The following is a 26,847-nucleotide window of genomic DNA, read 5'->3' as shown; positions in this document are numbered from 1 at the left end:
AGAAGACTATAACTCAAGTCAGACATCTGCTTCCAAACTTTTTGTTTTATATTGCTCATTTAACCAATCTTTGCAACTGTTTGCAGAGTTTTTTTTTATTTTGTTAAACTTTAGAATTGGTTCTTTTCTACTGAACTGCAGATTCAGATTTGCCAACAGTCCCATTTACCCATAATATAAAATATTCCAGCAGGATCAGGAGGAAATATTCCCATTTACTCCCTGTACAGAATCTCCCTAAATTTTGGAGGATGAACAATTTTGCAAATAGTGTAAAGTAATTTTGCAGTCACAATAATATGACTGTTTTGGAGAAGCAACCAGCTGCTTGATAAGCTTCAGAAACCTAACATCTTTTAAGCAGCAAGGACATAAATGCCCATAGTTTTCATCACAAACTTACTTTAGAAATTTTATCCATTTTCCCCCCTACCACCACACACAAAATTGAAGGAATACTATGTCACAGACTACTCCTACTGTGTAATTAAATGGCTGAGTACAGCAAAGCAAAAATATTTCTATTAGTCTCGAGAAGAGATTAGAGACTTACCTTCAAAAATTTTTAAAAAGTATTTACAGAAACATTTTAAAATACATCCACATTTTCTCCAACATGCACATAATATACAGTTTAGTACTTCATTTATTGAAAAACAAGATGAAGTAAATATTTGTTTTACTAGGTATTTTCTTTCCTGATTATCAAAAGTCACCACTCATTTTAATTGTGTTTAAAATAGGGCATAATACCTTTCAAAGAGCAGACTGACTGTTTTTAAGTATACAGCTCAAGAAATTTCACCCATTATTGACTATTGCCTCAAATCCCAGGTTATATTTCTGGAGGAAAAATAGGCACTTAGAGTGTGAAATTCATCTGATCTACTTTTATGCTCACTTTAGATAGGCATCCTACCCTTTGTTTGCGTCTACTTTGGAAGCAGCTAGCATGTCAGCATATGGAGAAAATCTATAGGGAAAAACGCTATCCTGACATATTGTGAAAAAGAGGATGAAGATATCCTATTTTTTGTCTTTTCCTATAACACCGTCTTTCCCGTACTGTCTAAATGGCTTTCACTAGTTAGCATTTTAAACACAAATGTGAGATTAGGCACATCTTTCTTCTTGCAAACTGTGTATGAAGGGCTTAGTTTATGCACATGCCGCCCTCCACAAGTTTAAGGCTTGGCTGAAATGTGCTCTGTGTTTGTAGCATTGAAGGCAAGGCAGACTGAGATAAGCTTTCAGTTTCCACAATTATTTCCATGATCTGCTTGACCCTTCAGAAAGCCCTATGACTGAAGAGTTGATAGGAGCAGAGTTCTGCTGGCTGAGGACGAGACCCCAAAGGAATGGCCATAAATTAGACCATGGGTCCACCGAGTTCAATATCCTGTCTCCAGCAGTAGCCGGACGTGTATTTCTAGAAAAGGACTAAGTTTTCTCCAAGTTTTCATTTAATCTCAATTCTTCATATTGGAACTTCATACAGTCTTCTATGGTCAGGTCCATGAAGTCATTTCAGGAAAAGGACAAACTTTAATTCAACCTGATATTTTTTAGGATGTCAATGAAGAGAAAAATACTGGTGTGATGCTCTTGCAGTACCTCATTGTGCTGGAACAATTTATTGCAGTAATTTTTATCATCACAAAATTGTTAGGTTTTTTTAAACAATAATGCTGCCAGGACAATTTGCAGTAATTATTAGACTTGTGGGTTCACCAAGATCAACTGACAATAAAAAAGCAACAAATTTCAGTTTCTAAGTTTTATACCTCACAGTGAAAACTGCATGCTGGTTTCTCCTGGTTGTATTTCTCAAGGTAATCAGATTGCTTTGGGCAGGCTTGCCAGAGTCTGTATCCTTATGAAGCAGAGAATGGAAGAGCTAAGAATAGATCACACAGGTCTGTCACATGAATTTTTCACAGATGAATCAAAGATTAAAGCTGATTTTAGTCTGCCAGAAAGACTAATGCAGGTTTGTGTTTGAACTTTTCATATTTTCATGAAACCATGGATTTACCATGAGCACAAGCTGTGCACTTTCTAAATAAATAGTGTTGTCCTTCAGTTGTGATACATATTAAAAGGTTAGTGCATGTAAATGTTAAATAGAAATGCATAATTTAAAAGGAAAAATTAAAAAAATTGCACTTTACATAATAGACGAGATTGATTCAACTTTGATAGTTACATTTTACCTACCTGAAACAACAGAAAACATTTAACAAAAAGCAGCATTCAGCTCTTAGAGGACTGCTATATAGCATTTTTAGCAGCTGCTAATACAGATATTCTTCTTCGAAACAGTCTGCTTCAGCAAGTTTGGAAGCAATCCCTTTACATTAATTTCCTCATCAACTAAATCTGTAAAATCACTTGGGGAACACTATAAAAATTCACTACAAAGGGGGGTAATGTTTCATTGAAAAAAATTTCAGAAAACACAGGATTAGGTCTTGCAGTGTATGAAAACATAATACAACTGAGAGCTGAGCAGCTCACAACCCTGGAGGATGTTTCTGCTCAATTTTAGAAGTAAACGGTCAAACGTCAGCCAGTTTCTGGCAATCTGGATGTGAGAGAGAACAGTACATACAGAAGTCAGGCCACTGGTACCAGCTGGCTTACTTTTCAAACCATGGGTGAATTTGTCAAGAAGTTAATCCCTAGTAATAAAGGTGGAAAAGACTTCAAGAGTTAGTTTAGCTTAAGACCAGAAATCTTGAAGTAGTAGCAAAGATAAATTACAAATTCACTTTGGGAAGCGTTCTTTTGAACCAACAAGCTCACACAACGATAATACTATTCAAACTAAACTAACAGATCAAGGACTTTTACTTATCTGGAGACCTCATTGTTATTATTGTAACCTCTGGGTCCTGATTATATACATCCATCTTACTAAGAGTACTGCTCTACAGTTAGTAAATGACAGCTGCATTAGCTACCAAGAAAATACCCATTTTGATTAAGTTTTACAGGGAGACTTTTGAGCTCTAATTTCTATTATACAGAGTTCCAGTAGCCAAGAATAAGCTTGGGCAATTTTACCATAATGCGAATATTAACCAGAGTAAATACTATAAGGGACTGAATCTGGAGGGGTGGGAAATAGCATTAGGAAGCTCAAGAGCTTCTCTAGATTCACTTTAGACAGAAAAGTATGCACAAAAGGCAACATGGAAACAATTTCAGCAAGCTTAAAAGGTAACCTACATTTGGAACTCATCGCTTCAAAGAGATGCGGTATTTTAGATGCACTTTAGTGGCTGGAGAACAATGACATTATGGTCTGGGATTGGAAAATTATACCCGTTTGCTCAAGGAATATACCAAGAATTTGCCTTTTCAACCCCCTAGCCCAGGTACAGGATGACTGTCAACAGTAACCTTTCTACATGTATTCTCCCAGAAATAAAGCTATAAACATACTATTGTTGTAGGGTAAACAACTTTGGCTTTGGAGACTTCACAAGCACTATCTGCAGTGGACTTAAAAAAACAAAAAACCACCAGAAAAAACACAAACTTAAAAGATAAATAGGTAGTCTTTAAGAACTGGAAAAAGCCTCATGTCCTCCTATTTCCCCAACTCCAGCTTCACAATATGGAGAACATAATGGAGGAAAAAAAGTGAGAAGGGATTAATAAGAACTGCCACAGTAGAAAGAATAGTGTCTGTAGCCCCTACTACAGGTTGCAATCAGTTATGTTCCTTCCGTGTGCTTCTGGAAACCTTTTCTCAAAAAAAGTTTATTAGAATTAGAAGCAATAAAGAAAACAAATAAGATCACATCAATGAAGCGCTTTCCACATGAGGAGATACCAAAACAAACCTAGATCCTAGACCACTCTGGGTAAGAGAGGAGCAAGAAAGAAGGTATGACAAAGATAGTAGAGTTGCATATAGAGCATGGAAAAAGTGAACATGGAACAGTTACTCGCTGTTTTTCACAATAAAGAAGTTAAGTGAAGTAACTTAAATATACATTAAACAGTACCTCTTAAATATGTTGTAAGCTTTTTGTTTTCTTTTGTGGGCGATTTTGGGGTTTTTTTTGAAGAACCGTTAGAACAGACTGCTACAGAAACACGTTTATTTGATTTGTTTCTTATATTGTTTCAGTAACTAGAAAAAAATTGGTCCTGCCCAGGAATGATTCTCCTCTGCTATAGAAATTAAACCATGAACAACAAATGACAGTGCTTTAGTAAAAGTCAAAGTTGTATCATGTTCATACCTAATCAATTTCAATTGGTAAAGAGAAAAACTATTAAAATGTTAAGCATTGAAAAGTAGTTCTGCCTTGCCTTAAAATTCTTGTATGAAGATTACAATTAAAACTGAAAATTGAAGTGTGAACTGAAGTACTTGTAGCAGTAAATGAATGGAGATGTTCAGTGCACTGCTTTGAAGTGCAAACTGGGTTTTTTGTGGGTTTGTGGGATTTTTTCTTTTTAATTAAAAAGTTCTAGATTATCACAACAGTTATAGATTTAGAAGTACACTGAAGATGGAGAAGATGTTAGAGCAAATATTAAATTGAAATGCATTAAAACATTCAGTTTGAATGAGCACAGGAAAATGAGATGTGCAACAAAAAAAAGCCCACACTAGGAAGTAGTAGTCTCCCCCAAAAGCTATGTATTCTTAGAAGTCATACCCGAATAAGCTCCTCTAAAAAGTGTGAAAAGTCAACTAGTTCTCACATTGTAATATTATAATTACATAGAACAAGCTTCAAACTTATTTTTTTCTTCAGAATGACTATTCATAACAGGAGGCTGTTGATTGCAGAAATTTTAACTTGCTGAATCTGAGAATAATCTTGGTTATCTGTAGCTTTCTTTAGAACAGCTTTTGACATTTCAGTTGAGAAAGGAATATGCAGACAAATGTAGACTGCTGCAAGTAAAATATGGCTTTCCAACTAATCACAGATGTTCATGCAACTGGGAATTAGCCATAGTCTTAAATGTCTATTTACCTCACTTTTATCAAACAATAAAACTACACGAAGCCACTGATATTATATTGGTATACCCATACATATATAGTAGAAAACTATATTACATCAATTAAGTAACAATCTCCTATAGGTTTCATTTGCTTTCCAGGCATTCAAATAATACATAAACCCCCCAAAAGTAAAGGAAAATAAAAAATATGAAAAAAAATAATCAATGTTTACAAATAGCTGAACAGGTTTCCATGAATATTTTATCTTTATATTGGACTTTTTGCTCAAACACTTTAAAGCACTTTAGAACCATAAATAAAAGAAATTCCACACAATTAATGAAATCCTTCAATCCCAATTGCAGCCTTAGTAACAAAACATGCTACTCAAGATACTGTAATTCCATCTGAGCCTCTTGTTGCAATTACTACTTTGTTACAGTCTAAATGTGCATAATTAGGCACAATTCACTGCATAAATTACTGAACTCTACCAGAAAAGCTTCTGTCAGCAACATTTTTGGGGGAGGAACACGTATTCAGGATTTAGAATATTTGCATCAGGCTACTATTTGTCAAAGTTCAGATTTTCTGGTCTATGCTTTAGTGTCTTCTGTGCTTTATCAGCCTTTTTTTCTTTAATGTTCTCAAAAGATTGAGCAAAAATACATGAGCTTAGTAGCATGGAAGAAGTATGTAGATAATGCATGAGCAGTTATCTTTACCTAAGTTAAGGTTTGTATATAGTAATTTGTTCACATTGTTTTTGTAGTTTCTTCAGCAATATCTGATTTACCAAAAATATTTCAGCTGTTTTACCATAGCTCAGTGCCATCAGGGTATGTATCCCACCAACTGGGAAACAAAGTACAATCCCAGAGAGCTACATTTATTTTACATATGTTAATTTTGCGTACAAAACAAGACTTACCCAGCTCTAGTTGTTTTATATTCCACCTTAAGGATAGGCTTGCAGGGTTCTGGCTTCTTTCCATCCTTCAGCTGCTTTCCTAAAGTGAATTATTTTCTTATATTAATCTTAGAGTTCCATAACATGATGACAAATTATGAAATTCACTATGCAACTTGCAAAGTAGAACATTCATACAAACATATATTCAACACCTCTGACAGTTATAGAGTATGCCTTGTGTGGGAAACTGGGCTTCTTCACTAAAAGTAATGGAATCCAACATGACACAAGTCAAGCAGCATGCTTATCTTGCACCAATAAGCACCGGTCTTGGGCAGGGGCAGGAGTTGAACAACTTATCCTGCTTAATATGTGAAGGCTTGCAGTCTAACTCTCAAACAAAGACCCTGTATCAACTGAGCGACACCTGGGGTGAGGCAGAGACCTCACAGCCCGACGCTGCTTCAGTGAAGCCTGAATACCTTTCTCTCCCCCCCCACCCTGATCACAGTGCAACAAGCCTTGTTAAGAGCCAATCAGCACATGATAATTTACTCAGTCCCACCTTGCCAAGAGCATACATCTGGCATTTAGAATCCTCCATTTTGAGGACGAGAACTCCAACTACAAGATGGGTCAATGGTCCTGGACCTCTCTCCTCCCCAAACAGGGATGCCTCTTTGGTAAGAATCATGCTTCCGACTACATCAGATATTAACCAGGAAAATAGTACTAACAAAAGCTCTGAATTACTAACTCGAGCTCAACTTTTGCAGTAAGTCTATTTATCAATGGCAATTCCAAACTTCTTGTATCTGTATCTTGTATCTTAATGAATCATCTAACTTTTCAACTTTGCGAAACTGTTTCAGTAAAAGTCCTTTAGAGGGCTCTGATAGGCAAACGTTGACTCTGATAAGTGGCTGCATACATAATCCTTTAGACATAAACCATTGACCAAGTCCGGGACTAAGGCCGGATCCAGCCGCATCTATGGTCCCCTCTGAGGAGGAGTTTAGAAAGCAATGACTCAATGGGAGGGTTTCCCTCGGCCACAACTGTACTCTTAACGCGACGCCTTGGAATAATATCATTAAAGATTTGTTAAAACTCTCAATACACCAACTTAGAATAATTAGGTTTAGGGGTTTGTTTTGGGGGTTTTTTTGGGTTGGTTTTTGTTTTTTGAAGTGTTGTAGAATATCTGTTTTCAAAAATAGAATCCTCCCCTAAAAACTTGTTTTAAGTAGCATTGGGAGATTTAAAACTTCTCATGTCTACCATTTTGCAATTAAAATTGGTCAGCTTACAAGTAAAATGAGGTTTATTCTGAGTGTTATCCTTAAGGGCTAAGACTCTAATATGAACATGAAGGCCCGCTCGTTCTTTACTGTGCACTATTAGCAACTAAAGCTTCTACAGATACAATTTCCCATGGAGTCAGTAGAAATTAAGAGTATGGTGGAGATATGCATCTTTTCTGTCTGAACATTGATAAAGTCTGATACAACTATGAAGTTCCGCAGAAAATTTAATTTGCAGCCCAAGATCAAAATTTAAAAAGTTTACTAAAAGAGGCCAAAACATAAAGTTAGTCTTGTTTAACTAGTTTAACTACTACAGTAGCAGTCAGTTTTTTAGTTTTTGACTGCTACAGGATCATATAGAAATCTACAGCTTCCTTTTTCCACTCTAGTCCACAGCTAGCACAGTAAACATGGACTTGCTAGAGGCTCAGATAGGTAAACCAGGTTGCTTGACTATAGCATCTTGTATTATGACTGTAACCTCACAGATTATCCTCACTGTTACATTCACACTTCAGAATCTGAGGTAAGTAAGTTGCTAAGACATGACACATGCACACCATGTAAACCTGGTATTTGTATAGAACTTTTTCGAAAAGCAGCAGCATATTTCACAGAACAACATGTAATGCTAATTTCCTAGATTAACATCAATGCAAGACTTCTCAGAAGTGGGAACATCTTACCAGATGCTAGTCTTACTCTGTTACAAACCTTTCCAAGAATTTATATGGTAATCTACACATTTATACATGAAACAGATGCTTGCTTATATGTATTTTAAACAACGTATGGGATTTTAATGTCAAGCAAAAAGCAATCCCTGCAGAATATGCATTAGTTAATTTTGAGATCAATGCCATTGTGTGAAAGGTGAGCTTAAAGTTCAGAGATTTAGGTAAAACTGCACTGATTTGGATTCTTATTTCATAAATACTTTTTTCTTAGTGAAATCTGCAGGAATTTGATATGACAAAGCTTTTTACTTGCACTGCAAGTGCATTTTTAATACTTGGTTTTGCAAAACACATTTCTATTAAAAATAAGTTCTCTGTGTTTTAAGAGCTGTCAAACACAAGGGGTATCCATTTTCATCTTACCATGTGGAGTGATTGTCTGGAATGGTTTGGTAGGAGATTTTACATTCCATATGGTCAAGGTACCATCTGAGTGACTACAAATAAATTGTTTTCCTTCATGATGCCAAGCCACAGAGTGGATAGCCTATGCAAGAAAAGAGAAAAACAAGAACAGTGTAAGTTGAGTATCTTAATATCATCTTATCCTTACTCCTTCCTCAATGACTTTAGACAGCAAAAGAAAATGAAAGAAAGTACTAATTAAATCATAACACTGTTAGTATGTCCTAATTTACCCATGGTAAGTTTTCCATTTGTAAGTACTACTTTCAGACATACTTTATCCATAAAAAATACTGTCTTCATGGCAGTGACATGTTTAAAGGAAAAAAAATCCTCCTCGGAGTGTAGTATTAAAGTATTTTTCAACAATGGGTAGCATGCAGAGAATAATTGCAAGCACTGATTTGAGCTTTGCCAACCGAAATTATTTATTATTGGAAAAACACACTTTCCATATAAAAAATATCAACTTGATGGGATTATGAACTCAAAATTTTAAATGGCATTTTGAGATGTCTATGTGGATATGCGCAAGAGGCAAGCATGGGCTGAGAAGTAAAACTAGAACTTAAGTAATGATAAGATTTTTTGGAAACGATGATGATGAAAACAAAATACTAGCTTGAATAAGCATTCTAGTGTTTGAATGGCAGTTTTGAGGTACAGGAAAGTGTAGGAATCTACTAGTAAATCTTTCCATGAATACAGAAGCATCCTTATAGTCATAAAATCAGGAATGGAATGAATAAGCCATGCCACATGAAATCTTACTGCAGAAAAAACTGACTAAATGAAATCTACTTGCTGCCTTAAGGTGACAGAAAAGTAAACAATGAAGCAAAGAGTACAAATAAGGCAAAAAGATTAAGTAAGAAAGATTGGTGCCATTTCTGTTTCCAGCATCTCTATTAGTACATGGAGTCATTGTGAAACCATTAGGTGATTTTCAAGGGAATTTTAGTTATAGCATGAAAATATCAATAAACAATGAAAACTCCAAGTATTTCTCTACTACCCAAAAGGTGCAAAAGTATTACCTGCTAAAAGTATGGAACTTTGAAATTACTGAGAAGGTAGATTTGCTTAATACTTATGGTAAAGATATTACTTTAGGTAAACTGAAAGCAGGACCTAAGTATGTGAACAAGCTGATAGGCTGCACAATACCATCTTTTGAGTGGATACCCTCAGTAGAGATACTGTCTGTAAGCAGGGCTTAGACTCACTCCAGCTCCTCAGGTACCTAGGGATTGCCTCTGTTTGGAAATCTGGGTGTGTGAGTAGTAGGGAACCCTAACTAGTAGTGAAAGCTTAGTGAAAAGCTAAAGCAAAAGCTTTCACTGCTAGTGAAAGAGCAAACCACACAAGAAAGATCTAAGCTAGCTTTGCCTAAACTGATTATACACAGATCAGATCTTCACATTTCACAAAATTATACAGAAAAACAAGACAGTTCCCAGCAATATGACTGGGAGAATCTAGAGATTAAACAGAGGAAAGTGACTACACTACATGACTGTAGAGTCTGCAGTAATAACAACTTTTCCAACTTAAAGTAGTAGAAGATCTGGATATCTGTAAACTACAGGTTAATTAAGTTTAGTATTTCTTAGTAAAATTTAATCTTGTTCCCTATGTAGTGTGGAATCACTATAGATTTTGTTAGAAGACAGATTCAGTGTACCAATATCACATCTACACATATGGAGCTCAAACCTAGACATCTCACATGAAGTCTCCTAGAGTCAAAACAAAATATTCTTTCTCATTCTGTCTGTAAGATAAATTAGCAAATAAAGGCAGGTATTATAAAAGAAATTTTGCATAAATATTGAAAATTTGTTTTTATTTACCAGTGTAGTACCAAACAAAACCAGGGATCAGCAAGTTTGAAACTGCAGACTTGATAAAGCGAAGGCTGCATTTCAAAAAGCTCTTTTCACTAAGAAAAGAGGTTATCTATACTATGGTTAGCAATACAATGTAATAAGTATGTTTTAAATACTCTCCCCTGTGGACTCTAACCCTGACAACAGTAGGCAGCCCATAATCTAAAAGGAACAGTTTTTGATACACATTTATGTAGAAATAGGGCTTAAGAACCAATTAGTAAGAAAGCAAGGTTTACAGAAGGAAGGATAAATCTGGGAAATGAACACTTCTTCATTTTCTTGAAAAAGAAGGTCAAGAGGAAGGAATTGCAAAAAACGATTATTGTTGAAACAGCATTAATGCTTAACAACATAAAAAGATCTAATAAACTGAGCACAAAGGAGAAGGATGAGTGCTATCACTTAATTTCTGCAAGGAACCTGATGGGATGGAAAGAACACTGAAAGAGAATAATGAGGCCTTTGGCTCTATGGCTATTTATTGTCTAGTTTTATAGAGCATCTGGTTACATTTAGCAATGCAGCAAATATTTAAAGCATAACAAAAATAAATGTTTTATGTATTTTGAAAATAATCCAACTAACAATTCTGTGGGCTGAGTACGATAAACTTCGGTACAGAGCACTATCCTTTGCTATTACACAATTCACAACTTTTTGTAAGCCTGAAAAATAAAACCAGACCTGTAAGTAGCTGTAGCATAATCTCTAGGTATACAACAGGCTAGTATATTTACAATGACAATTCAGTTACAATGAAAAAAGTACAACAACTTTAGGCAGCACTAGTTGGTTGATGTCAATAGCCTCAATCACCAAAACAAAACTGATAACTGAAAAATCATCCCAATACTCAAGAGCAAAAGTTTTGACATTTTTTCCCATGGTTAATACAAATGCTAGAATTTGAAGGAAAGCATAACATCCAAGATAGAAAAATGAGGCAGAATCCACTGAGGCTGCAAATCTATACACAGCTTCTTAGACACCTAAAAGCCCCTAAGAGCAATATTTTTTCCAATATTTTACACAAAACTTACTGATCAAGAATAAGGCTCTCAGTTTTAACAATAATTCTCATCTTGATTTAAAACTTGACCTTGTACCCTTTTGGTACCATAATGCAGCAGTAAGCTTAAATCAGCTATTGCTGATTCAGCTTGTCTCAAATATTTTTGTGGAATGTATCACTGGTCATATGGATCCCAAACAGACAGTGATCCCTTATGATAAGATCACACACCAGTACCACAGAGGACTGTTGCTGTATTTAAGGCACAAGGCATTTGTATCCTTTAAGGGGAGTTGTCTGCACAGGTAACTCAAGTCCTGACTTCACTAACATTCTGAATCCTTCCATTTAAAAACATGCACTGAATACAGGGAATCTTTAAAGGAACTTACACAGAGAATGCCATATAAAAACACTTTACCTAAATAAATCTTTTAAGTTACTTAATTATAATTAAAGGTTTCTTATTAAAAGTATTCCTACTACCCCCTTCACTTTGATTCGAAGTTAAGGTAGATGTTCTGGACTATATGGAAGTTTGTTTCAAAACTTCTGAGACAGTTATGCTTTTCTAAGGGGGGAAAAAAATATCAAGTCTTACTTTTTTCAATAACAAACCCAGCATGACTGACTGTGCTGTCCTACATATGCCAAAGCTTAACCAGAAATGTAGAAACTAACCATCCTAGAGTATTATGTGGAGACAGCCTGTGCACAAAAGGAAGCCTCACTTTCACCAGCTGTTCTAGAAGGATTACCCCATGTGGAAAAGTGGCTGCTATACTGCCTGCAAAGGAGGTAAACATATCTGATTTTCAGAGGGAAACATTCTTGCAGTGACTGCAACAGCTACCTGAGGGAGACTGTAGGACTGTGAAGTGCAGTCACAAATAAGAAACTGAAAAAGTCTGAGGAACAAAATTAAAAGCATTTATATGCAAGTCTCCTACAGAAATATCTCATGTAGATCACTAGCTTTTAGAGATATTAATGCATGTTTAAAAACTACATGAAAGTCAGTTTTACTGCTGCAAAGCTTCTCAATATGCCTAGAAATCACTATTAATTCTTGGTTCTTTAAAAAGGTACAAAAATTAATAATTCTAAATACAACCTTATAATTTAAGAGACAAGTTCATCAATAAAGACTCAAGCTGTGATTGTATTTTTCTACTAAGGGGATTTAACTGTTTCAATTAATAAAATACACATACAAAAAATCCCTTTCTTTTCAATTCTTAGACTTATTTTAACCCTACAGCTGATTATACGCATACCATTTCAGAACAGTTTGAGACCGCTCTTCATATCCTATCTTCCTGCAAGACAAGATACATGTAGAAATTTGATATTTTTATGTGAATATAAAACCTATTAATTTAAGCAGTTTCCCCTGTTTCTAAGAGATTTTAACCCATTTTTCTAATACCAAGTTTAGACTACTGCAAATACAGTTTCTACAACTCAGAAAAGAAAAATATCTAAGTAAACTGGCTTTTTTTTTAAATAATATGCACCTCCTTGCTTGCTTTTCAAGTATAGCACAATCTTTGGCAAAATGTTTCTGCATACTTTCCCACAGGAATGCACCAGAATCATGGAGAATTCCTTTCATCATTCTTTGGATTTGACCACGACCCTTTACTCTTCTGTGCCATTAACTGAACTTGAAATATACTGTGCATGACTGCTAAGGTCCATGATATGAGATTAGTTATTCTGCAAACCGGACTGTTTACCATAGCCCATTCAGATTTCACTGTCTTATGATAGTCCTCCATTTCCATGGACAGTATTTTCTGGTAAACGTGAACGGATGATGACACTGACTGCGTTTCTATTATTCAAAGCAATTTTCAAATTCATATTTGAATTGATATTCAATATTCAAAGCAAACATAGTAACTTGGGAGTACCTATGCCCACTCTCCTGTCAACAGCCTAAGAAAGGGAAAAAATGCTGCAAAAAAGAAAGAATGTAGCTACTGAGACTTAAATGGCAATATATCATTAAAATTGTTTTGATGCAATGAAATGTGCAAATGCCTAATGACTGCACTGACATGCTTTGGTTTCTGGCAAGTCACATATTAGGGTTGCTTTGGTTTTCTTCCTCCTCTTAATCCCACAGGCTACTTTGACATGTTTTTAATGCTGTAAAATAATCTCTTACACTCAGCCATGTACTAGAACATTGAGCCTAAAAATAACAATCTATAATATATTTACTGAGTTAATGCTATCAAAGGTTGCTTTAAATCAGAACAAAATACTACTTGAAGAATGGACTTGATCAAAAAACTAGTTTTATTTTTCAGAAGTTGCACTTACATTTTTTAGAAACAAAATTAATAGTTGAGAAATTTGTTTAATTTCTTTCATGGCTAAAATATAGTATGCAAAATGTTTGCAGTATAAACTGTATTCCACATAAGAAATGCATAACTTACTTCTTTTTAAAAACCTCGAATGTTTGAACATAAAAGGCTTAAGAATGATGCAAAAAGAATTTACATAATTTCCTCTAAATTATCTGAAAAAGAATGTTACATTTGTGCATTCTTCTAACTAATTCTAAACATGCAACATACTACTGTTATAATGAAAAGGATACAGTACCAGAGGTTCAGGATCTCATTTGTAATATAGAAAAATCAAGAACAAATTCTAACTAAATTCCCTGTTATGAACTAGAATGTTGTGGAGGGAAGAATACACCAGCAACCAGCACTAATACTAATCACTACCTACAGCTGCCTCCCCCAGCCATGGTTAAAAAGAAATATGATTACAAAGGTTTTAGGGGTGGTGGTGTTGCCCACCCTATAGGCATTCCTATCCTTAGGGTGAGTGCTCCTAGTGTTCTTGTATTGCAATTATTAGAGTAGGGTGTTGGGCAGGCACACATGTTCAGACAGGAAGAAAGCATGGATAGTGTTCCAGTGACGTAGCTTTCAGGCAACAAATGAGACCGCCCCACCACAATATGGGAATTTGCTTCAAGAAAGCCTCCTAAAGGTCAGGTAATTTGGAATGAAGCCAAGCAGGATGCTACAAAAAAAATATAATAGGATTCAGCTTCTTCCCTGAGGAAATCACACAGGTATCTTTCCATAAGCCTCTGATCATGCAGGAAGTTTGACTGTCATTGTACCTTAGCAGAGGAAGGTCATAAAGGATCACATCTGGATCCCTTCACACATCTGAAGTTTTGAGTCAAAAAGAGTTGCATCAGATGATGGTGGTAGACTGCACAGCCCCTCAAGTTACATGGTTTAAGACCAACTTGACACCATTTTTGGCTAAGTATTTGAACTGTTAAGTTATACTAGAACAAACAGGTCACCTTATTATCAGAATTCCAACAATGCCTGTCAGCATTTCTCACAGTATCAGTTATGGTATTACCTGTCTAAGACTCAAAAGAGTTACCCACCTTTCCATAGCAACCTCTTTCAGCATTAAGCAAGTGAGAATACTTTTCTTTTTTCTGTTAAGGAAGCTGCTCATTAAAACTAGCAAAGTTTTTATGATTTATCAGTATCATTTTATTCTTGCAAAAGGCAATAAAAAACCTGTTTCTTCTGCATTTCTTAACAGTTACATTCACTTACTTGAAATACTAGCTGAAAAACAGCAAGAACAGTATATTTATTAGGCCACTAGTTAGCACTGATCATAATATGATTAGAAAGATAACATTATGGAGTTGAATATTCTTTTCACTGACAAATTGAGGGAGATTCTCCATTTTTTCCAGCTAAATACAAAACTGAGAGGCACTGAATAAAATGAAATAAAGATACAGAAGTCCCACCTCACCTGACTCGCACAAAAAAAGGACAGATATATAGAGAGCATACATATAATCAATCACTTTCTGCAGCTTTCTATTCATTATCTTTTCTGTATCTCATAGGATCTTCTCTCAAGGCCATTGGTCCAGAAACAATTACAGCACTTGCTGCAATGGTACCTTTCAAGAAGCACGTATTTTTCAGTTCTGTTAGACAAAATTTATAATTTTATTCCTGTGCCATTCAGGCCAGAATCCAGAAGAACTTGAAACTGCGTAACTGTACCAAATCCAAATAAAAAAAGGGTCATTATTGAATTCTGCCTTCTCCCTTAGAAGATTAATCTAAATAACTTGCCCATTGAAGAAGAAATTCCTTGTCATACAATGTTAAATGGATGAGAACCAACAAATTATTACTGCATACAGTAATTCTCTGTCCAAAGAGATGTTTTTCTTAAAGGGCAATCTGTACTCACAGAAAAAACATGCTTCAACTTTAAAGACCTGAATGCCAATTTTTTTTTAAGCAACTCTATGTATGTTGATTCTCACTAAATGAGAACAGTGAAACTCATCAAGTTCACTCTATAGATCTTCATTTTTTTTTCTCTCCCCTTCCTATCCATTCCCAACTTCTGATAATGCACATTTCTTTACCAAAGGATCTGACCTGAGGTATTTCATTACCTCTTCTGCAATCAAAAAACCAAACTGAACTTACAAATCCTAAAGGAAATCAAAGATGAAACTATTCACTGCTGTTTGCAACCTCTCAAATCAGGGTTGGTTCAGGAAGATGACAAGTATGGAGTTAATTTCTAAATAAATGGACCACAAAAATCAAGAAAAACAGAATAAGCAGCATAGTGTCTACCATAGGTAAGTTTCTAGAAACTGCAAAAAAACTTTATTACTAAAGAACAGAGTTAATCGACATACAGATGAGTATAAAATACCAGGTAAGAGACCTCAATGTGTTTTTTGTAAAAGAAAATCACATCCAAGAAACCTCCGAAAATGTTAACAAGCATGTGGCTAATGAAACATCAATTAGGCTGGCTACACAATTTTCAAAGTCTTTCAACAACGTGAGACCCATCTACAAGGAGAGCCGGAAGGAGCATCCGGGGAACTACAGGCCTGTCAGCCTGACCTCAGTGCCGGGGAAGATTATGGAGAGGTTCATTTTGAGGGCACTCACAGGGCACGTGCAGGACACCCAAGGGATCAGGCCCAGCCAGCACGGGTTCATGAGAGGCAGGTCCTGCTTGACCAACCTGATCTCCTCCTATGACCAGGTGACCCGCCTAGTGGGTGAGGGAAAGGCTGTGGGTGTTGTCTACCTGGACATTAGTAAAGCCTTCGACACTGTCTCCCACAGTATTCTCCTGGATGAGCTGGCGAATCATGGCTCCGACAGGTGCACTCTTCACTGGGTAAAAAACTGGCTGGACGGCCGAGCCCAGAGAGTTGTGGTGAATGGAGTCAAATCCAGTTGGCGGCCAGTCACAAGCGGTGTCCCCCAGGGCTCAGTTTTGGGACCGGTCTTGTTTAATACATTTATCAACGATCTGGATGAGGGGATCGAGTGCTCCCTCAGCAAGTTTGCAGATGACACCAAGTTGGGAGGGAGTGTTGATCTGCTCGAGGGTAGGAAGGCTCTGCAGAGGGATCTGGACAGGCTGGATGGATGGGCCCAGGCCAATTGTATGGGGTTCAACAAGGCCAAGTGCCAGGTCCTGCACTTGGGTCACAACAACCCCATGCAACACTACAGGCTTGGGGACGAGTGGCTGGAAAGCTCCCCCGCAGAAAAGGACCTGGGGGTGTTGATTGACAGCCAGCTGAATATGAGCCAGCAGTGTGCCCAGGTGGCCAAGACGGCCAACAGCATCCTGGCTTGTATCAGAAATGGTGTGGCCAGCAGGAGCAGGGAGGTGATCGTGCCCCTGTACTCAGCGCTGGTGAGGCCGCACCTCGAATACTGTGTTCAGCTTTGGGCCCCTCACGACAAGAAGGACATTGAGGTGCTGGAGTGTGTCCAGAGAAGGGAGATGAAGCTGGTGAGGGGTCTGGAGCACAAGTCTTATGAGGAGCAGCTGAGGGAGCTGGGGTTGTTCAGCCTGGAGAAGAGGAGGCTGAGGGGAGACCTCATCGCTCTCTACAGTTACCTGAAAGGAGGTTGCAGAGAGGTGGGTGTTGGCCTCTTCTCCCAAGTGACTAGCGACAGGACAAGAGGAAATGGCCACAAGTTGTACCAGGGGAGGTTCAGTCTGGATATTAGGAAAAACTTCTTAACTGAGAGAGTGGTGAAGCATTGGAACAGGCTGCCCAGGGAGGTGGTGGAGTCACCCTCCCTGGAGGTATTCAAGGAATGTGCGGACAAAGCATTATGGGACATGGTTTAATCAGCATGGTGGTGTTTTTTGGTTGATGGTTGGACTTGATGATCTTACAGGTCTTTTCCAGCCTTAGTGATTCTGTGATCTCTTAAAGGCAAGTAAGAACAGACTAGAGATCCGTGAACAATAATTGGTTAAGGTATCAGGGAAGCAAAGCAAGCTAGAATAAAGGCAGGATGGCAGTAATTGATTAGTTCATGGATTAAGGTAATTGGTAGAGACCCTGAGGGATTTGTGCTGCTCAGTTTATTCATAAATAACTCTGAAAATTAGAACAAGCATCTTAAGGTGATAAGTCTGCTGACAGTACCAAAGCATATTCAAGGTAGATATCAGGATTCCAGTGAAGAACTGAAGAAAGACTTAATTTTATTGTCCAACTATGTAAATGTGAAGCGATGCATAAACGCAATGGTCTGAGTTGACAATTAACACTGAAGAATGAGACTTTAGTTTTACAGAAGGTTGTTCCAAGGAATTATCTGCTTAATGCTTGCAGCATCAAAAGGCTAATCCAGTATCAAGATCAAGAAAGAAAGAAAACAAAACCAAACGTAGTTATTCCACATCATAAATCCACTGCGCTCACATCTTGAATATACTATGTAGTTGTGTTTCTCTTTTATAAAGCAAAGACAAAATAAAATGGTTAAAGAAAGTTAGCTAAGAGCAAGAAGAATAAGAGGTATAGGAAGAATTGATTAAGACTAGAAAAAGATGATGGAGATATGAGTAAGCTTATGAAACAAAGCAACAGAGGGAATTAATTAGGTGCATGCAATGAAACTGGCAGGTAGAAAATTGCTCTTCACATAACATACTTTGAGGCTTATACAGACATTTCTGAACACACAAAGAAACTTCATTCAGCTCTGATGTTCTAATACAGCTCTGATGATCTAAGGCTTAGATTACTTCAGAGACTCCCCCTTCAAAGAAACTCTTCATTGGTAGAACTAACACACACAGGCATGAGTACTGAGCCAGAACAACCACAAAAAACTCCAAATCTTGTCTTGTGAAAAGTTTAGCACACAGCTAAGGAAAACTCACTCACTGTGATACAAGAAACAGGCCTAGCTGGTACTGAATAATGATACAGACATTTTACAAATCAATGAAGTGTAATCAAGACTGATTTTATGTTGTTTTAAATAAAATACATCAACTTGCATATTATGTTGAATTATTTTTCTTTATCTCAGTCTTTAAAAAAGCCTACATTCTCTCGAGAATCAAGTTTTAAAGAAATAAATGCCATTCAATGCCATTGGTTTTTTTAAACCTCTCCCAGTTATTTCAAATCTTGATCTTATCCTACAATGAAAAGGTGTGTTTATAGAAATGTCTTAGAGAGACTACTTAGTGGTTTCTCCCCCCCGCCCCTTTTCAGAATACATGAGAGATTCTAAGTCACAGAAATTGCTAAACCATCTCGTCTCAATTTAAGACTTAAGCTCTTAACACAGGTGACCAATAACAAAAAAAAAAGATCTGAAAGCTTCCCCCCCCAGCCCCCAAAATTAGCAAAGAAATCCAATCCATGCCACCAGTCATTGCTTCACGGACTTAAACTTAGTAAACAGTTTTCAGTCTGGAGTTTATTATTCAAACTTTGTGGGGTTTTTTAGAGAAAACTTCAAGTATTCGCAATTTCAAAGAGACCTATTTATTGATCCACTGGTGACAGATGAAAAAAATAAAAATTGCTATAGAATAGTAAATGATATCCTCATAGTAAGTAACACAGATGAAAAACGTTACCTCATCATGTGAGTATCTGTAATCTGCCTTCTTTGACTTCAGATCCCATAATACCACTGTTCCAGACTCAAAGCCAATCAGAAGCTGCAATAATAAGCAGATATATTAAGTCTTTATAAGGATAAGAAAAATAATACCATTTGCAATGCCTGTAGTTCTTGCCCAAAGAGATGCAGCATAATACTATACGTAGTAACTGCAAGTAGTTATGAAGACAAAAATTAGTGAGAAGCGGTGAAGACGTCAATGTTAGAGAGGTTTACTTTGTACTTGTCATTCTCCTAAACTTTCAGCTAATACAGCTGACATTCATGCAAAATTAGAAAAAAGAAGTAATGCATTCTTCTGAAGAGCCCTTGGAAATCCCTTTGAGCTCCAGAAAGGTCAACATTAAACTTTCCTAAGTGCATTCCTTCCTGAGTGAAAATGGGGGGGTTGGAAAAGAGAACTTTTTATTGTGCGTTTTCCTCACTGGAATTTGTTCTGCTTAAATTTGCTGGAAGAACACACTATCCTTCCTGAAGTTCTAGGTAACGGTTCATTGTCTATAAAGAAACTACGTAATATAAGCTTTCTCCAGATGTCAGTCACAATTGAGATAACTGGCTAAAGGAACACCAAGAACATTAGTTGTTAAGAAGGGGAAAGCTAGAGAGAAATTAAACAAGAACACTTTCCAAGTAATCTTTTTTGCTAGAAGCAAGATTAAATCATTTCTGCAGGGAGTGAAGATTCAGATGGCTCATAATAATTGGTCTAACACATATCTAAGCATTTTGCTCTCCTATCTTAAGTGACACTTCTCTTAATGAAAAGAAAACAAGTCCAACATAAGGCAGTAGTAAGTCTTGGCACTTGTTATATAGAGGTAGTCAATGCAGCTTCATCTTTCATAGTTGCTGGAGCTACTGTGATATCTTTCCTTTGAGCAATGTTGCTACAGTAGAAGCAGTTCCTAGCATTAAGTAGCATGCCTTCACTCCCACTTCTTTTTCCCAGCATGGACATACAAAAAAAGGAGTAGTTAGCTGCTGGGATTTACTCACTGTTGAAACAGCCTATTTCCTTTGAGAAACAAAAGTTCCCTGAGTAGTGTCCTTCGTATTACAAGCTAGAAAACACTGCCTTCACACACGTCATTGCAGCCTAGGATAGAAATCTAAATCAATATGGTCTATTGCCACACCTAGAGTTTTTGCCCAGACAGTCTTTTCAGCATGTTAAGATTTTAAGGTGTACAGTTATTTCAAGTATGAAAAATAAGAGGATCTCCTGCCAGCTTACAGATAAAGTATTTGATCTCTTCCAGTGCTATACAGCACTAAAATACCTCAAAAGAGACACATTTGATCTAGTAAAAGTGAATATCAGATTTTTTCTCACTACAGTGTCATGTATACTATTATTCTAAGTTATCTTGCTTATCATAAGCCATATTTTATAATTTTTTTATTTTAACTTTAAACATTAGCCTTCTAATCACTGTGATTTTTCTAATAGCATGAACAAATTTTAAAAGTGAATACACAGGAAGGTCTTGCAACTGCACAGGGTTTTCAGCAATATTTTTCTTAGAAGGAAGATGAGTCTAAGGTCAGATTCTAAAACACTGACTGATGGCCTGATGATAAAAACAGTAATTCTTAAACTTTAATAGACAAGAATTAAATGTGGGGTGGGGTGTAATACACCAGAATAAATAGATCATTTGTCTTTTCTGAAGTTACCATAGCTTCATTACATTCATGCTCTAGGGCCCACAATTCTGGAATGTGATTCAAACCTAATTCTCCAGAGAAACCCATTTGTTATGCACTTACTGCAGTGAGTTTCACCCCAATGAAAAACCTCTGCTCCTGAAATTCTCCTTGTTGGACTGAAACCTCAGGTGTCTAGGACACAAGCTTAGAACTAGTATGCTATAAAAACATTCAAACCACTGCTGAGACAACAGCATCATTCCCTCTCTTCAGTTTTCTCTACTACTAACATGTCAAACTAAAAGCAAGTAAACCAAAAAATAATATTTCTCCTGCATATGTGGAACAGTAGCAAGCAAGATTATTTTCTCTCTCCTTGAAGATTCTGCACAAACAGGAATTCAAAACTCTAGGATATTTCTGAGACATTACACTAACAAAAATAATTCAGAATTTAATTCATCAATCTATTCAATCACTTATGCCTGATTAATCTATACCAGCGTCATTAATGAAAATCTGTGTAAAGTGGCATCAAGGTCTCTCTGGCTAAGTTATAACCATACTTTTGTCAGGGGTCTACACACTTTTGGAAAAGATACATATAAGACTGCTGTTTTCAAATCCTTCTTTCATATTTTGCTTTATTCCTCTTGTCAAAATTAAGGAAAACCCCTCCTGCTTACTCTTCAGTGCAAACCAAGAGATCTGAACAAAAGTTGCAGTAGACCACTAAGATTTGCTAAATAACTATATGAAGCACACAAGCTAAAGAGGCTGAAGATCCTTCATAGAGTGGGTGAATCGTATGATCCCATCCCAAGACTTGCAGAAGAGGTCTGTTACCTGAAGCACAGACTTAGTCTTGCAACCATGACTTAAGTGGGGAATGTATGATTTGGTACTACAGTAATTGCTGTCACCTAGAGAAGGCATATTAACATTTTAACTCCTTGCATTCTCTTAATTCATGAAGTCTTCATTGTGAAGTAAAGTTATGCATTCTCCATTGTTTTTGCATGAGCCTCATAACAGATGTCCCAAAGCAAAGGGTAACACCTGTAGATTTACTTTAATAATATAGAAGGAACTCATGACCATTAAGTTCATAGCTCAAGTTGTTCTTTGCAGCTGCTATATCACAGGACAAAAATTATTGTCTTGTGAGGGCTTCAAGAACACGTACTATAAAACCTTTTGTCAAGATAAAAAGATGATTATATTATTACTATCCCAAAAGAAGGAAAAGACAAGTCTAATAGATAGCTCTTTCTTACATGTTTCTGTTGAGTTGACTTTTCTGAAGTATCTAGTTGTACTACAGGCCAGTTAGGTTTTAAGCAATTTATTATAATCCCTAGATGCTGTCTGCTAAATGGGTGTATGTCAGTTAGACCTCAAATCCCATGAAAACTGCTGTCTTGGATTAGCTATACTAAAGATGGAATACACAGTACTCTATATAAATATGCTATATAAACAAGAATTTTAAGGTTGTGAAACAGCAACACCCAAAAGCATGATAAAGTTTATTTCCATCCTACTGTTTCTGCACTTAGGTTATGATTGGGGTTTTTGGTAACATCTTAATTTTTACCACCATGAGTAAAGTTCTTAGCTTTTGTTTTCAAGAATTTTTTGCAATTCAGCACTTTCAGCTGTGTTTTCAAATGTTTCTCCTTACAAGGTCCATTCAATTATTCCAGTAGTGTGTCCTACAGTCATGTCTGTACCTTGCTTCATATTATTTTCAGAGCTTAAAATCTTCATTTAGACTTCCTTTATGCCTTCAACATTGTCCTCATCTACTTAATCCTTCCTTAAAAAGCAGTGGTATCTATACTTTTCTGAAGTCTTGAAAAACAATGCATTGAATAGTCTTTAAACATATCCTACCTTTCCTTCATCCATTGGATTGTCACTAATGTGGACAATAGGTCCTGGGTGAGATTTGGATGACCTAAACAAGAAATATTTCCATTTAATTAAAAAAATTCCCCCTACCCAAAACTGCATCTCAAAATGATTGCAAGTAATACAGATTCCGCAGATATATACTCCATGTAAGCAAGCTACTGACACTTCAGCACGGAGTCACTTTTACCTTCAAGCTCATAAATATTTTCTATTTTTAGGCACTTAGTTTCTGTCTTTTTATAAGAAGGAAAGGCTTCTTTACTGCTTATTCGCAACACAAAAAAGTTGCCATTAGCTTTACAATATCTATCTTAATGTTTGTTGTTATTGAATTAACACAGTTAAATAAAATGTTTATTTTTACGCTAGAAAATAGGTCTTGCCATTATTCATAAACTGTCCAAGCCAAGCATTGTTAAAACAACACAGACTTAGGACTTTATGTTGACTTCTTGCTATTGAAGAAGACAGACTAATGAAGAGCTGTGTTTGTTTCAACAGCCTTTGGCAAGTTATGGACTTCATGTATGCTTTGAAGATAGACAATAACATTCTGGGAACAAAATAACAGCACAGGAACAGCAGCACCCAGTTATATGTTTTCACCCACAAAACACTACATTTGCATACACAAATTTATTATTAAAAAGGAGGAGCAATGACAATAGCTGTAAGATGTACTTCACTTTTGGAATAGGCTTATTTAAATTTACGTTTTCAGTCAGTTATTTTATACTCAGCATACATCAGCCCTCTTACAATGCATATCTTTATACTTTGGGCTTCAAACCCAAAACTGTGGAAGTGACATGCCTGCCTAAATACCCGCCACATCGTATTTTAATACTAGTATTTTTCTAGTTCTTTATCACCACAGATAATTATTTTTATGTCTATTTTTATACTGTCTATTTTGTCTATTTTTATGTCTATTCCAGGCACTATGATAAAATATGTTATAGGCAGAAACATATATTAACATTAACACTTCACATTTGTGAGAATAAAAAGTGTATCTGGTGTAGTGAGACTAACATGGAGGCCACTCTAGGTAACTGACATTTCTGCAACTGGTATTAATAACATCTGAGACACTTCTGTTCCCTCCCTTCAACAGACAAGACTTGATTAAACTCACAGTTCAATGGCTTTATTCCACATGATGACATAGCCTGAGAGAGTAAATGATTCCACATTGACAATGTGAATGTTTCCTCTTTCGGTGCCCACATATAGCCATTTACTTTGGAAAGGCAGATGACAAAATGTTATCCTGAAAGAGAAAGCCACCAAAACAGGAATTAAAGTCTTTTAGATATCCTACACTTCAAGGTCTATGGCGCCAAAAGGTAGAAGAAAGGCAATAGGCAAACAGGAAGAAAGAAGACAAGTTACAGGTAGAGAAAAGTAACAAAGCCAGTATATGACAAAAGTAAGAGATATACAGACAATGTAAAAACTTAAGAGTAAACAAAAAATAGAAACCAAGGTATTCTAAAACTATTAAGTCATTCAGATAAAAATCACACAGCCAGCATTGAAAATTATAATTTTGAATGTATTTGCTCAAGATCACTGTCATTTTAAACATAAAATACAACACTCCTATGTTATAATCTATAAAATCCATCTAATTTCAAGTTTTAAAGAACAAAGGATTTTTAGAAGTAGCCTTATGCAGATTAAGCTGGTTTCAAGTGAGGAGTCAAAGGCAGAAAATAAAGCATAAGAAATATAAAGTTTACATGTAACCTAAAGTATGCTCCAAAAAGGCAAACCTAAAACCTATCCTAAACAATTATAAAAGTAATTTTAAAAGTAGTTTAAATTTGAGGCTACTGTTTTACTTAAATCACTTTTTAATTTTCTGCCTTACAGTTTTCTCATCTGCTAGAAGGAAGTACCAAACAAAACGCAAAAGCTAACAACTGTTTGTACCAGCAGAGAACTCTTCTTTGACCACAGCTCCAGCGCAAATATTAGTATTTGAAAACTTGGTTATTTCTGTCCTCTTGGGTCCTGCTTATTGTTTAATATTTCTTAAAAATTGGTAAGAAAATAATGTCTGTATGAACTGAAGCTTCTAAAGAATTGCTTTTTCTATACAACAGAAATACTAACTTGAAATTAGAGTCCAGAAACTTTCTGGAAACTGTAAACTCTAAACCATTTTTATCTAACAGGGTCCAATATTGAAAGAAATTGCCAAACTACTTGGACTATCAACCCTGGGCTTTCAAAAATGTTTCAGTGATAAGGTAAAATAATTATTCAATGCAAATTTCTTCTGTCAGCTCTAATCCTTAGCTTTACAGATTTCTTGTTCTTGTTTTCTCTCAGTTGGGCTCCCTTCTCGCCAAATCCATACAGCACTTCACAGGCCTGTTAATTATTTATACAAAGAACAGCTTTAGATCCTTTGCATTAGATGTTGTATATACACACTTAGCCTTTTTTATTGTGCTGAAGTTAACAGTAGCAATTAAAAAAAATCGCTAATGGCTGAAAAGATGTTAATTTGTATTACAGGTTTCAGAAAGTTAAGGCTTCTGTAGTAATACTACCTGGATCAAAAGTGTACCACTTCAATTTTTATATCACTAATTTCTTTCTAGTTAGGGAATGCAGTTTGCTCAAGTAAATCTTCAATTTCCCCATTTTCTAACTTGCTTGATTTCTTGTGCTTGAATATTTAAGCCAAAAGGCTGCACTAACTTTTTTCATTGATGTTACACAGAAAAAGGACTATAAGATTTAAAATGCTCTTCCAACTCATTGAACTTGTAGGGGTTGTAACATTTTTACTAAGCACAATAATCTGCAAACACCACAGGTTTAAGACTTGAGTTTCCCAACATCCTTGAAAAAAAATACTTTATTGGAAGCTAAATCACATACATCTGTACACACACTTCCTAGGTAGGCCCCAAAACCTTACTGCCCAGTAACAGAGCTCCACCACTACAAGCAGGTCATGGGGAAGGGGAAAGACGCAGCATGAAAACATAAACTCTCAGCACTCTGCAACACCACAGCTTCTTTTGTGCCAGGACTCCACATGCCAGAAAGCAGCTGGCAGCCAGATCAGTTGGATCTAAAAACATGGCCTAGCAGCCAGAAATAATATTCAGGCACAGAGTCATGGGCCTATCTGACTTGATCTGCAAGTTAATATTGTCAATTACAGTCATCCAACACTTTCACTATAAAAAAACCAGTCTATTTCATGTCATTTAAAGGTGGGCAAAAATCTAAGTTGCAGCTGCAACTTTGATTGCTATATGAAAAGTGCAACACTTGAAGTGTCCAACTCCTCAATCGTCTTGATGCTTTTCTTGAATATGCAGCTATATTCAATTTACTGTCTCGTCTGTGCAAGTGCAATTAATTTTGTCACGAGTCAGCAAGCAATGAAGTGATTCCACACCAAGAGTAAATTAGAGTTGAACGAGTAACTTCACAAAATGTTTACAAACTCTCAAAGGCAGGAGGTTGAAGAGATTTCAAAATTGTTAAGTATAGACATGTATAAACCAGGGTTCTTTACCTTAACCTTCAAAGTGTGCTTTTACCAGTCTTCTACAATCAGGAAAAAAAAAGTCTTGTATGATTTTTATGTAACCTAAAAAATATTCTTAAGAGCTTTTATGTTTCACAGAACTGACTAATCAAATCCAAAAGGAATGTCATGCTGATCCTGCCATAATTAAAGAATCACCATTTCACCTTGAATGTGGTAAATGTTACTCCATTTGCAAATATAATTTTATTTGCTATTTCTTTATTTTCTTAACAGAAAAAGTATGTCTTCCAACTTCAGACAAAAATATAATTGAATTTGTGAAAGTGATTCATTCCAGATAACTGCATTTGCTTTAGCAATTTACAGAATAGTATTTCCAACATTGAAGTCCACGTACTGAGCTTCTCTCTCTTCAGTGATTAAGGCTTCACGTTAAATTATGTAGATTTTAAACAGCACTGCAAATGTTACAGCCCTCTTAAAAACTAAAATTCAGTAAAG

The 26,847-nt window shown here is 36.1% G+C and overlaps 1 protein-coding gene across 3 annotated transcripts in view; it reads right to left on the bottom strand.

Moving 5' to 3' along the window:
* Positions 1-26,847, bottom strand: part of STXBP5 (syntaxin binding protein 5) — a 109,400-nt gene that overhangs the window by 42,444 nt on the left and 40,109 nt on the right. For all 3 annotated transcript variants that reach the window (XM_059830195.1, XM_059830203.1, XM_059830206.1), the window contains exons 5-9: positions 23,962-24,096; positions 22,803-22,866; positions 19,207-19,290; positions 8,296-8,419; positions 5,907-5,985 (exon numbers count right to left, since the gene is read on the bottom strand). In XM_059830195.1, the coding sequence (XP_059686178.1) occupies positions 5,907-5,985; positions 8,296-8,419; positions 19,207-19,290; positions 22,803-22,866; positions 23,962-24,096 (486 nt within the window). The remainder of the gene's footprint in view (positions 1-5,906; positions 5,986-8,295; positions 8,420-19,206; positions 19,291-22,802; positions 22,867-23,961; positions 24,097-26,847) is intronic.

The sequence above is a fragment of the Gavia stellata genome, chromosome 2, assembly GCF_030936135.1.
Source record: "Gavia stellata isolate bGavSte3 chromosome 2, bGavSte3.hap2, whole genome shotgun sequence".
NCBI classification, from domain to species: domain Eukaryota; kingdom Metazoa; phylum Chordata; class Aves; order Gaviiformes; family Gaviidae; genus Gavia; species Gavia stellata.
Note: the sequence above shows the minus strand (reverse complement) of the source record. Positions and strands in the feature narration are given on the sequence as shown.